This window comes from Andrena cerasifolii, chromosome 12, assembly GCF_050908995.1.
Source record: "Andrena cerasifolii isolate SP2316 chromosome 12, iyAndCera1_principal, whole genome shotgun sequence".
In the NCBI taxonomy this organism is placed as follows: domain Eukaryota; kingdom Metazoa; phylum Arthropoda; class Insecta; order Hymenoptera; family Andrenidae; genus Andrena; species Andrena cerasifolii.
Window position 1 is genome coordinate 9,831,172 of NC_135129.1, and position 12,527 is coordinate 9,843,698.

The 12,527-nt window shown below is 44.1% G+C and overlaps 1 protein-coding gene across 6 annotated transcripts; it reads left to right on the forward strand.

Moving 5' to 3' along the window:
- Window positions 1-148: 148 nt before the first annotated feature.
- LOC143375580 (DAZ-associated protein 2) lies at window positions 149-10,321 on the forward strand. Of its 6 annotated transcripts, none has more exons than XM_076824846.1 (7): window positions 167-309; window positions 1,881-1,957; window positions 7,658-7,724; window positions 8,248-8,322; window positions 8,411-8,514; window positions 8,625-8,792; window positions 9,840-10,321. In XM_076824846.1, exons 1-7 carry the CDS (start codon window positions 294-296, stop codon window positions 10,011-10,013), a joined length of 681 nt encoding a protein of 226 aa, XP_076680961.1. In that variant the 5' UTR covers window positions 167-293; the 3' UTR covers window positions 10,014-10,321. The 6 variants fall into 6 exon arrangements, with proteins under 6 accessions (XP_076680966.1, XP_076680967.1, XP_076680961.1 ...); XM_076824848.1 differs by having other exon boundaries at window positions 170-309; window positions 8,628-8,792; XM_076824850.1 differs by lacking the exons at window positions 1,881-1,957; window positions 7,658-7,724 and adding an exon at window positions 3,963-4,074 and having other exon boundaries at window positions 176-309.
- Window positions 10,322-12,527: the final 2,206 nt, after the last annotated feature.

Sequence of the window (12,527 nt, forward strand, 5' to 3'; positions counted from 1 at the left end):
GTTAGATTCTTTTATGTAAAAGCTGTTAAACGTGTGCGCGTCAGTAAGGTCGTTTGAATTTTTGCCGCCGAATGGTGGCCCGAATGCTTTGCATCCATTGGCCAGTCGCCCGTAAAATTTCGGGCCAATGGGGTGGAAGCATCGGTAGAGCCACGGGCAGGCTCAATAAAGGGCGCTAGTGTCCGTCAAGTGTCACAGCCGTTGCTCGTCGTCCTCAGTATTGTAACTTAAATCGGTGATTTAATTAGGAATAACGTATTTTTTGTCTAGAATTTGTGAAACGTTAAGCAATAATGACCGACAAGAAAGGTAACTATACACCGAAATGCGCGCAATACGACTAGCAATATGTGTTACACACGTTAAGAGTATCTCGTGTTTTCGAGTCGGGATTATATACCACTTGTCACTCGTACGACGGGAGAGTTCTTTCGCGTTAGAGCGATGCTGCCCGATGCCTGTGAAAAATCATGCACGTTGAAATTCGATCGAAGCTCGGTATCGTTAATTACGCGGCTCAGCCCTCGTCTACGTACGAGGCGAGGAAAACTTGAATTTCTGCCCAGTGACAGATAAATCAATACCGCATTCTGTGTGGGAAATACAAAATGGCTTCCAGGGTTCGTCCTGGATAATTTTCACGACGACTCTTTTATTAAAAGTAGCGTGTGCCGCCCGAAACGGGAACGGCGTTGTCGGTATTGGTCGTTTTATGCCCCGATGCAATTAATATGCGCGTTCAATCGGCTCGACTAATGCGAATAGTAATATCCATTGGTCCAACTAATATGCACATTCATGCATGTTTCAAAAAAATTCATCGAGCGATAAACAGTCGAGCGTTGTCCGATTTTATTGTATCCTGCTATCGTTTTTCGAAAAGTAACAATCGAATATTGTTGCATTTTAACGAAAAGAGACTTTAATAGCAATGCTTTTAATATTGGAGGTAGTCAAGATTTTTTTTTTTTTTTTTTAATTAGATATAATTTTTTTTTTAAATATAAAGAAGAAAGTCTCTTTTGTTGCACACTTAAACGAAAGTTATAATGTTAAATAAATTAAAGCGCTTTTTCTGTTACATATTATTTCTATGAAAATTAATTACAAAATGGAGATGCTTTGTGATTGATTTATGCAAGGGAAGCAAGCAGGACAGAATTTGTGATAAAACAATTAAACACCCTTAAGGTTCTTTGTCATGGAATCGCAGAGCGGATCTCTGGAAGTCATTTATTTATTGTATTTTTCATTATTTAGCATTGGTTGCAGATACAGACCTCGAAAAGTTTGGTCAGTTTATAATGATTCGAGTAACATCGATTACATAATTGGTCTACCTCTGAGGAATAAAAATTACCTGCGTGTCGAAGGGAAATTAGAAGCTTTTTGATAAGAAACAGTTAGAGAGAATTTTCTGCATCGCTCGCATGTGAAAATCTGTCGGCGATCAAATCCCGTGAGCAAGTTATTCTGCAACTCGTACGAGCGAGGTACACGGCTTAATGTGCTATGGACTTTCTCGAGTTTCGTACGTGCATATGGATAACGTTGAGTCGACGTACAGCTCGGAACCACTACACAATTTCATAGTAATCCACCGTCGTACTTGATTAACAGCTCGGACAGTTATGCGATTATTCCTAATTCAGTCCGCTCTGTTCCTAAGGCGGACGTACGATTACAGAGCATAGCGTTTAAGGGATGTGTAAAAGTTTTAGTCTGTAAGTAGATTGCGTTGTAACGATACAACCAGAAAAAGTAATACGTGAGTCGAGGATTATACTGGTGCATATCTGCGAGCGTATTACCGTGACCGGTATAGCCGCTAAAAAACCAAAGGATAGCGCCTACAGTTGTGGCTGTCAATATGTTTGCAGCGGACCATTACAAAGACGATTTGATCCCAGTCAGTAGGTGGAGCTTCGGAGACCGGCGTTCGCGCAGCCTAAGCCACGTATCTAACCTCACCTTACTCTATATATTACCTTAACTCACTACGTGTTTATATACCAACGTATATTACGTATACACACACACACATATATATATATATATTATATTATATATATATAAATATATATATATATATATTCCACCAAATATATATATGAAGATGTAGACGCGCCGCGCGCCTCCCGATTCAAAAAGTGAAGAGAGCGATAGAATCGAACCGTCATCTCGCCTATTGTTTTCCCGCCTTCGGCCATTCGACCGATCGAATTTTGCTCAGCCTCTTCCGGTTTTTAACGTCGTTCACTCTCATCGGCAAGATCGTGGGTGCCAAGTGATTGCGGCCCTCTGACCGGTTCGTAGAAAAGAAATCCGGCAACGAGAAAAAGAACGCCTGAAACGAATCTTTGGGAAAGCGTGCCGTTGATCGAATCGACTCGACTAACGCCAGTTTCCCCGTTCTGCCGCCTGCCATGTTGGTTATGTTGATACCAATGATCGGCAGGTACGTTAGAAAGGGATCGAGAGTAACCGTGAGGTCGTTCGTTGAAAATCTGCCGGTATAACGGAAACTGAAGTGTTTAACGCACCGTGCACCGTCTGGAGCACGATCGAAGAAACGATCTCTGGTGTATCGCGTACATTCGGACGCGTAGAGTTTTAGCCGCGGGGCTTCCTCGGGCTTGGCAGTCGATGAAACGTATAGAAAACAGAGATCGTTTGGGAACGTCATTGGTGGACGGGGGGGGGGGGTTAGGGGGAGGAGGAGGAGGAGGTGCTTCGTAAGTCCCCACGAGACTGAATGAGGTTTAAATATGATCGAGACTTATACTTTTTGAATTGGAGACGTCGGCTGCTATATATCCAAATCAATATGAACGTAAGATATTGATATGGGTGTACAAATATTTCGTACTGAGACCGTGGTATTGGCTGATTGCTTAATTTATTCTCTTTTTTTTTCTCGATTTTTTTCCATTTTTTCCAACGCCCATCGTGCCTTTCGTGGTACGGGTAACGTTTGGCCGGAGAGTTGCAGCGTAATGGGCTAGCGCGGGATACGGATCCTTCGCTGGAGGCGCGATAAAGGTTGCCCAAGTTTCGAGAACGACTCGCCACGAAGCGGCACGGTGGGCCAGCGGGGTGGACACGAATGCTGTATCTAAGCTCAGCGTATTTATATGATACTTCTACTCGATAGAAACTTGGTAGCTCACTTTTAACAATAGTGCATGTCGCTTCGGCTCTCGGGCTACAAGTTTCTTGTTAAAGAAAAGGAAAAGATAAGCGTGTAACCTCGATTGGCTCGCGATTAAGCGGTCGGCGAAACTGCCGCCGCCGACGGTAAACCAGAAAACCGTATCGAAACAGATTGACGATGACAGATAGAGACGAAACTTGTGGTCGGTTCTGCACGTGTTTTGTAGTCGATATATTGATAAAGAGAATATCTACCTCCTTCGTCGGCGAACAGTAGCGTACTAGCTTAACTCCCGGTTCCGCGATTGGGGAGAAGAGAGAGAGAGAGAGAGAAAGAAAGAAGGAGAGGGAGAGAGAGAGACAGAGAGTAAAGAGAAGTAGCGTATATACATATCTGATAAATATATATACGTGTGCACACACTTAAATGTTCCGTTGCCTCTCTCCGTAGCGGCGCTAGCAGTTTCTGCCCGCTCTGAACGGGAAAAAGATATCACGATTGGAAGCAAAAGAGATTCGAAATTGTGATAGAAAATCGACACCAAAAAAACACGCTTCGTCGACAATGAGAGAGAGAGAGAGAAAAAAACGAAAGAAAGAACAGAGTAACGAATAACAACGTTGAAAGCGACGATGCATGTTTCGCAAGTGTCCGCGTTGTGTCGGGTCGCGCGCAACGCGCACCCAAGGAAGAGAAATTTCGTAATTACGTTTGACCCCCCTCCCTCTGCATCCTGATCGAATTTATGTGCAAGTATATATACATATATACATAGCTTTGATGATTTTTCACGTGTTTGTTATTTTAGTTTGCATGCTTGGAATGCATTGGTAGAGGCACGCACGACGCGCGATCACCTCCGATCGACCGAGATTTGTATTCCTATTGCCTTCGAATGGACCAAAGTCAAAGAGGAAGAGGTATAAACAACGCCTGAGGCGGTATTCGATTATTAAAAGTTGATCGCGCGTCGTATTATAATGCATGCTCATTGATATGTTGTGATAGACTTTTCCATGATTCTATCTTTTACGTTCCCTCGCTCGCTGCCTTCTTAACCGATCAAATATTCAAAGCAATCCTAACGAGACCGCGGCGTGTCTCCCTTCCAACGCACGCCACCACCGTTTTAAAATCTCCAGCCGTTAAGAAGGGATCGAACGAATCGTTTTCGTCGTTTTTTAATCGTCGTGTAGTTTGAACAAGTTTTTCGTAGAGTGTCTTTGGATTTGATATTATACAGAAAGAGAGACGTTCCTATTTCTGCAGTGAACGGGACACATCGAATTCATTAACACGTTCGGGACACCGTTTCCCGTTGGCTTCCCTCGCGGACGTTGCTCGCGCGAATCTTGGAATAATTGGCCGATCGATCGGCGCCGCTGGCACACGAGGTGCCGCCCCTAAGGTCATAGGAATCTCTCGAGCATTTTTGATACTGCATGTGCATGGTTGGCAGACTCTATCATGTATACTGTTAATAGTGAGCTTAAATATTGAGATTGCGATTCGACGATACTAGAGTCGAGAGTTGTCGAGGGTGCCTCCGAGTTGTCGAGACCCAGCGACCCGGGCCGATGTTCGGCGAGAAGCGTTTTTTCTTTCTTCTAAATCTTACTTAGTGACCGTTGCACGAGAGAATTTAGAAGTAGCCACGTAATTAATTCCTATTATACAAGTGCGTTTCTGAGTGGACGGTATATCGGCTGGCAGGTTGCTAACTTTCTCCGGGGGACGTTTTTATAAATACCTGTGCTCGCCCCTTTGCCTCGAATCGCACAAAGGCGCGTCGAGGAAGAAGATCCCTCGCTCGCGAAGCGAGGTGCCCGACGATCATCCCCCTTGGTCGCTGGGGCTTAGCCGAGGACTGTCCCACCGAAGCATTTCGATGGACAAAGTCCTCCGGCAAAAATAGATCGGAGATCGAGGAGGAGCGGGCCGCGGGATCTGCCCGGGCCGATCTCTCTCGTGAGCCGGGGCGAAAAAACCTCGGCAGAGATGATCCGACGGGGGAGAAACTGGGTCGAATATGCTCCATTGGGACAACTTGGGCTTTGCGGGAACGGGACAGAGGGGAAGAGACCGGAAAGGAATGCGTGTGCGTGTACGAGAGAAAGAAGGGTCGATCTAACAAAGAGTATACACGGAAAGGAAAATGGGGAGAGGGCGTAGAGGTAGAGGCAGAAGAGAGACGGGGAAAAGGATAAGAAAAGGAATTAGGGAGAGAAAGGGACTGAGAGAGAGAGAGAGAGTGAGAGAGAGAGAGAGAAAGAGAGAGAGAGCGAGAGGACACATAGAGGAAAATGAAAGACACAAGTTTCATGTATAACCCAGTAAACCCGTACTAGCATATTAACGTTACAATCAATTGTTATTGGATTCGATGATTGTTTGCACCGTGGCACTGACACATAAATTTATTATTCGATTGAAGGCTGGTCCGATCGCTGGGACCCGCGAGCCTCCTGCTCTAGTAGCAGCTTGCGCGCACGGTCGGATCGGCTCCGACGAGGCGGAGGATGAAGGAAACCACGGGCATATCTCGTCCTACACGCGCCGCCATCGGGAATAATTGTAACGTAATTCGAGCAGCGCTCGTTTCCAAGCGTCGGACCAGTATTCAATTATCATGGACAATTTGGTGTGGGCTGACGTCTATGTTAGAGTACAACATGTCCATCCACTGCTGCTGAGCTTGAGCCGTTCGTCATACGCGAGCCGCGAGCCCACGTTTTCGAGGGATCATCCCGGGGATCGGCAACGGCGTGGAAACGGATCGATCCGATCTCGCTTCTGTCTCGGGCGTGGAATATAGAACGCGAGGATGCGCCGTCGGGAGGGTTGAACGTCGCGTATGCCGAATGACGACACGGCGCAGGGCGTAATTTAGTCTACTAAAAACGAAATTGGGCGTTCTCGCGGTTGTGCCAACGAGAAACGAGAGAGCCCCGAACGAGGCTAATGACAAAAGAAAGTTTCGCTCGTGGCAAATTTTACGCGACCGAGCGCCCAGTTAAATAATATATATATATATACACACACACATATATATATATATATTACGCAATTACGAAGAACTTTTAATCATGTTTGACCTTTATTTATGGATATTTGCAGAAATTTGTGGTTTGCTGAATCTTGTCACGACTTTTTGAATGTGTGGAACTTGATATACATAAACAAGTATAATATATGTATATATATGTATATGCAGCATACATATATATATGTTGAAAGTACTTTTGTTTTCTTTTTCAATCGTACCACTGTACTCATTGTATAAATTACACATTCACCGCCCGTTAAGAACGAATAGACGGTTTTACTCGGCCCACCGAGGCCGTGAATCCACCTGTAATTGGATCGTTTGTACGGTTTTACCAAAAGTGTCTCTCACTTCATCGGATCTTGATTACTGGGCTTGTTTTTTTTTTTAACATCACCTTTTGGAACAACCCGTTTACCCCTTCTTACCCCCTGGCTTTATTTTAGCTCTGTTTTTTGTCATTTCTTTTTTTCGACGTGGTCGAACCTGAGCGCGCTCCGTCGCCACGGTAATAGGCAAAGAGCATCCAGATGCACTAGCTTCGCGTATCTCTTATAAAATGTCCAAGACGTTAGTTCTGTAGCAGTGGCTTATTTACGGGGCCAGTCGATGGGTCCTCTGAGGTTCGACCATTTAGACGAATGTATTTGGCTTTTACCTTGATTGCGTAACGCTATTTGCTTTGAGATCGGTTTCGTATTATATCTTAGTTTTAGAAGTAAAGGTAGGTCGATTAACGCGAGTTTTCATTTGAGAATAGTTTCTCATCTTCTTCTTCTTCTTCTTCCTCCCCATTTGTTTCTTTGATTCTCGACCGACTGCCTGACGATTCTTTTGACTGTCTCGAAACATTACATATATCACTCGTAGTGGCTGTATTGTTACATAGACTTGTTATGTACAACTTTTATGTGTATTTACGTTCTAAGAAAGGTGAAAAGAAGTGTCTCGGCGAGCTGTTCTTTTCCAATTTTTTCTTTTTAAAAAAATTCTTTCGTTCCGCGCGATCGTTTCTCGGCCTCTGAATTCGATCTCACGAAACCTCCGCCCGAGACTTTGATTTCGCTCGGACCAGTGACAAGATGTTACCACAGATTGCTCCATGTCAGATTCCAAAAATATACATACATGTTTATTTACTCACGGCCAAGATGCCGGAAGTAATAGTTTGCTAAGCTATTCTCAAGTGTCTCGCTTTCAACTACGCCTCTATCGAGAATCCTCGGAACCGAACGCGCTCCTTTTGTCACGCGACCGTGCGCCGTCGTTTTGCTTCTGCAACCTCGACTAACCCGGGAGCAAAGGTGGATTGCGCCTGGCCCCGCGGACAATGGATTTTCGAAAGAGCCGTAAATGTCTTCTATTTTTTTTTTTTACTATCGAAAGCCTGTCTTGTGCCGGCGGAAGTTTACGCGGATATGCATCGTGATATGTTTCTTTACACGTTTCACCCCCAGATGTTTACGATATTCTTGCCGGTTCTCACGAATGATAAGAGTCTGCGTGCTGCGGTAAACTCGAAAGGTAACAAGAAGGCAACAATACCGTTTTAATTTTCGGTTATTTCTTTTCACCATTATTTAGTGACTAACATTGTTTGAGCTTTGAATAGTACCTTGATAAAAACGGTGTATGTCATGTGTAAGATATACTTGGGTGTGGGAGTACCACTTTTGGGATCGCGACGTGTTCGACGCTTGGTCCTTTGGTATCCGTCGCGCTCGTTTGTCCAGCTGCCGAGCAGCCGTATTAATTTAGCCGCGCCTTAACCCGAGAACGGGGACAGAGGGTACCGATTAAACCAGGCGTCGAAAACGTCCCGATGCTGGCGGCGCGTGTCACAAGATCAGCCGGGAAGCAAAGGCGAAACTGTCGATTGCATCGCGGATGATTGAGAGCTTGGAGGGAGTTTCTTGTGTCCCCTGCGGATCTTTGAAACGGGCCGTCCTTTATCCTTTCTGGCAGTGGTACCACGTACCGTTGGCTTAGATCGAACCTACGGCCAACAAAATGAACGGACCTGCATTTTCTATTGCATGTGTTACAGCATACCCGGTGACACCTCATCCACCAACAGGTTTTGTCCCTGCGCCGGCACAGCCTGCTACCTACGGTGGTACACGTAAGAGAAATCATCATCTCTCTGTGTTTCGATCCGTCGACTATATCGCGTTCCGAATGATCCGATTACATGCCAGCTTGTACGATAGTTGCAGGTGCCGCACCGTACGGGGTGTTCCCTAACCAGCCACAGCTGTATGCAGCGCAAGGCCCACCGCCACCGACTTACGATCAGACCCTTACGCATCCCATGGTGAGACATATGGTTAAATCGCGGTAGAATTCTGGGGCTTGCGGAGCGCCTGGTGATAAGGGAGATAGGCGTTGGATACTAATTTTTAAGGGCTTTCGAATTAATTTAAGCAGATGTATCAGCCAATGTACGGCCAAGGGTATCCAGGATACTTGGCAGGCTCATGTTATCCTACGTATGGACCATTACAATACTATCCGCCATTGGCTACAGCTGCAGCATACTATCCGGCAGCAGCAATGCAGCCGCCAGTTAGGCCTCCTACACTTGTGATGCCTGTAAGTTGTGCTCGTCAAGCACAGTTCACATTAGTCGAGAAACTAGGCTTCAAGTCGCTTCGATTCAAGTGTATTGACTTGATGCTTGTGTTCAGTAGGGTCAGCTGACTTCAAGTTACTTTTAAGATTACGCGAAGATAGTAAATATCTGAAATGGCGAGAAAGGAGGTGGTCTCCTTCGGTATTCCATAAAATATCATGTATTTCTAAGAATTTAGAAATCCTGTCATTACTGCACTTATTCTTAACCATTTTCTTTTTTATTATAACCACGCGAAAAGTTGGGAGGCTCTTTGCTTCTTGATTCTAGCGACTTGAAGTTAAGTAACTTGGCTAGTCCGAACGAGGCTTAAAGGGGGAACCTAGTTTAGGACGATGAAAAAATCGACTATTTTTTATTTTTTTAATCGATAGTAGTACTCGTGGAGAATATATTCTCAAATTTACAGACAGAAATTCGAAGTAGCTTCGTAGATACAGCCGACGTAACAGATGCGTGTCGCGCAGATATAGGTACGATCGAAAACTTCAAATGCGTTTTTCTAGAAACTACGTTTTCTAAACTTGTGTACGCGATAGATAAAAATTTAATTGACCGATTGACTTCGTAACTTTTCGTAAAATCGTAACTTATTCTTTAAAGTCTCATAAGTTTGTCAATTTTAGACTTTTTCTTAATTTTTTTAGTTCATTAATGATATAAATTCATGTCAATTAAAAAAACTTCGGCTTTTCTATATCCGACAAAAATTGAATCCGCTTGACAACTCCGACGGCTCGGCGCTACAAAGATATACCAATAAAACAATGTTAAATGAATTATTCTTGAATAAAAAAAAGTTGTTTTGTTGTCTGAATATACAGTAAAATACCCTTAATGTTTTGGAAAGATTCGTTTTATATTTGTTGAGAAAATAATTCTTAAAAATCACCGTGTTTTCAAGGTCCTAAACCAGGTTCCCCCTTAAGGGTGCTCTGAGATTGTAGAAGTTGCTGAGTAATCGTCGCCTCACAGAATTTAAGCCGATGACGTTTGATTTTTTGCAGAATGGTTTCGACGCTTCTAACCGATTCGATAGTATCTCGCAACCCGTCTTGCCACCGCCCCCAACAGTTCCAAACGCCGCCCAGCTAGCCGCGATGGCCAGCCACAGCGTTGCTATATCGCAAAAGAAAAACTTCCTAGGAGGGGGAACAGAAGGCGGTTACACCTTTTGGTAAACCATTATAACTTTTGTGAAACACTAAGTCTAAAAAAAAAAGGCATTGTTGTCGAGATGATCCATGTAGGCAAATCTGATTTTTCTGTTAGAGTTCTGCTATTTTTCATATTGGAAGCAGCTATAATATTGATTAGTATATCTTGAGCGCGAACCGATCGCGAGGCGTCGCCCCTTGCCGCGCGTAAGTCGGGCGATTGCTCGCGAAGTCGAGTGACGCGGAGGCGGGCGATTGTGATCGGACGCGGGAATGCGATTCTCGAGATGTTTGGCGATCGGTCGGCGACTCGAAAGATACTTATGTAAAAACGAAAATTTCACAAGAGAAACATTGAGAAGGGAAGACTCGTGCGACGCTTGTCATGCGACCCCCGATAAACTGCTACTTACATTCGATTCAGAAAAAAAGACCAGAAGTATATTTTGTAAAGTAACGATGCGTGGAAGTTTCTCTAGAGCCGGTAGCTTCCTTTTGTCTTTTTTCTTCTTTTCTTATTAAAAGCATGCCATGGTCTTGGCGGTGACTCCACGAGAACGATCGAGCGGTACACGAACCTTTATTGACGTACTTAAAAAAAAAAAAAAAAACGAGTAGAACTTAAGAGGACGGTAATTATTTAAAGATGAAACGTATCGTTGTAAATCGTACGACTGCCAACCAAATAATTTCGAAACGGTAGCATTAAAAAAGTGAATCCAATATTCTAAATATACTGTGAAACTTGAAAAATCATCCCCCCCCACACCCAAGTACGTTTTGCTCGATCCTTCTGCATTTAACGGCTGACAAATTCCGAAACGCACGAGATTGTTCCATTGTTGTTGTTTTTTTTTTCTTTCTCTTTATTTAACAAAAGGGTTGCTGAACACGAGCGAGAGTAGGGAACACGGTGTTGTTCTTCTCTTTAGAGATAGCAGGTGAATACGTGCACCACTGGATGCGAGAGTTGTCTCATTCGCCTACAGGGATCGATATTCAAAGTGTGTTCTAAGCCTTTTTTAAGCGCGACTTGGTTTTCTGCATGGCAGACCGAAGAGCAAAAGGGGGCTGCTCACGTTATTTCTGTTAATTACTGTTTACATGATTATTACTTTCTTTTTTTGAGACTCCTTCCTCCCCTGGCGCTCAGGGGGGGAGGGTCTCCGTCGTCCAAAGTAACTCCTTTACTTTGGAGAGAAAACAAATCATCATGGGTAGCCCTGACGTTTAGAAAAAAAAAACGCAAAAAAGAATATGTACGTGATAGGAGCCCGAGGAATGCGTGAGAGTCATTCGCGGTTGCCAAGCTGAACGACGCGCTTTGTATTTCGAATTTGACGACTAATGCCAATGATATACGATTAATGTCGAATATTACAACGTTTCTTTGATAAAGATGAATTTTTTAGCTGGGACAGGAATACCTTTAGAAGGTTTCTTCCCGAGGTCATTAGAATCGCAGGATCGTGACACTTTTTTTTGGAAGTTAGAATAAAAGGGATAACGCCGATGTTGAGGGCTCGAGTGCCAAAACAACGAGAAATTAAGCTTATAAATGCCGAAGATTCTCACGTATTCGACGACTTCAAAGATACTTACTACTCTACCTAAAAGTACGCACTCTCTTCTTTGAAATCAGTAGTCTTTCCTCCTAGTTGTTTCATGTTTCTTTTTTAAAACGCAGATTAGCTAGGTCGGCTAACGAAGTTATTATTTAATTGAAGTAAAAAGGCTTGCCCGCGGCGCTCGAATTTCCTTGAAGCAGGTTAAATTGCGCTTTGATTGAAACAGTTGCCATGTAGCGGGGTCTGATGCGTCATCGGACGTCTCCACTTGCTTCAACTAGATATAGATGTGTCCGAACTTTTTCCAACTGTATAACACTGATCTCTGTAACGTCCAAAGACGCCCATTATTCTGAAAATTCTCCCGGAATTGTACGGGCAAGTGTGTGGGAACTGGTTTCGACCGAAGCTTCGCGAAGGAAACAAGTAGCCGACTCAATTTCAAAGTACAAATTGAATATCCATGTAAGTAGAGGGGAGAAATTCGCGACAACGCGGCCAAGCCTTACGTCAGCCATATTAGGCGAGTTGCAATGATGATACGGTAAGCAACGCAGCGAGTTCGTAACGCCCGACGATTTAAACACAGTGCAGAATTGTTGGCAGCCAACTACTAGCGACATATTTTCTGAGAACTTGAGACCTATTGTAAGAAGCGAAGGGACACGGAAATTCTGGCGATGATAACGAGAGAACCTAGATGCACAGCTACGAAACGACTGTTTTGCTCCGCGATCATAGCATATAGTGCAGTGCGCGCCTGCCGACAGGGCGCCTGCTGAAGCGCCGCTCCGCGGGCGCGCGATTTAATCACACGATATTAATTAAGCAATGAAGATCGAAGAAACTAATTTACAATCGGTGATAGCTTAGGATAGGACCAAGAAACGCAGTTCTATTTAGAAATTTTTCGAATGGGTGTTCCCGGAAAACTTGACCAGTACTCTAATATGTTTTGCATTGGACTTTA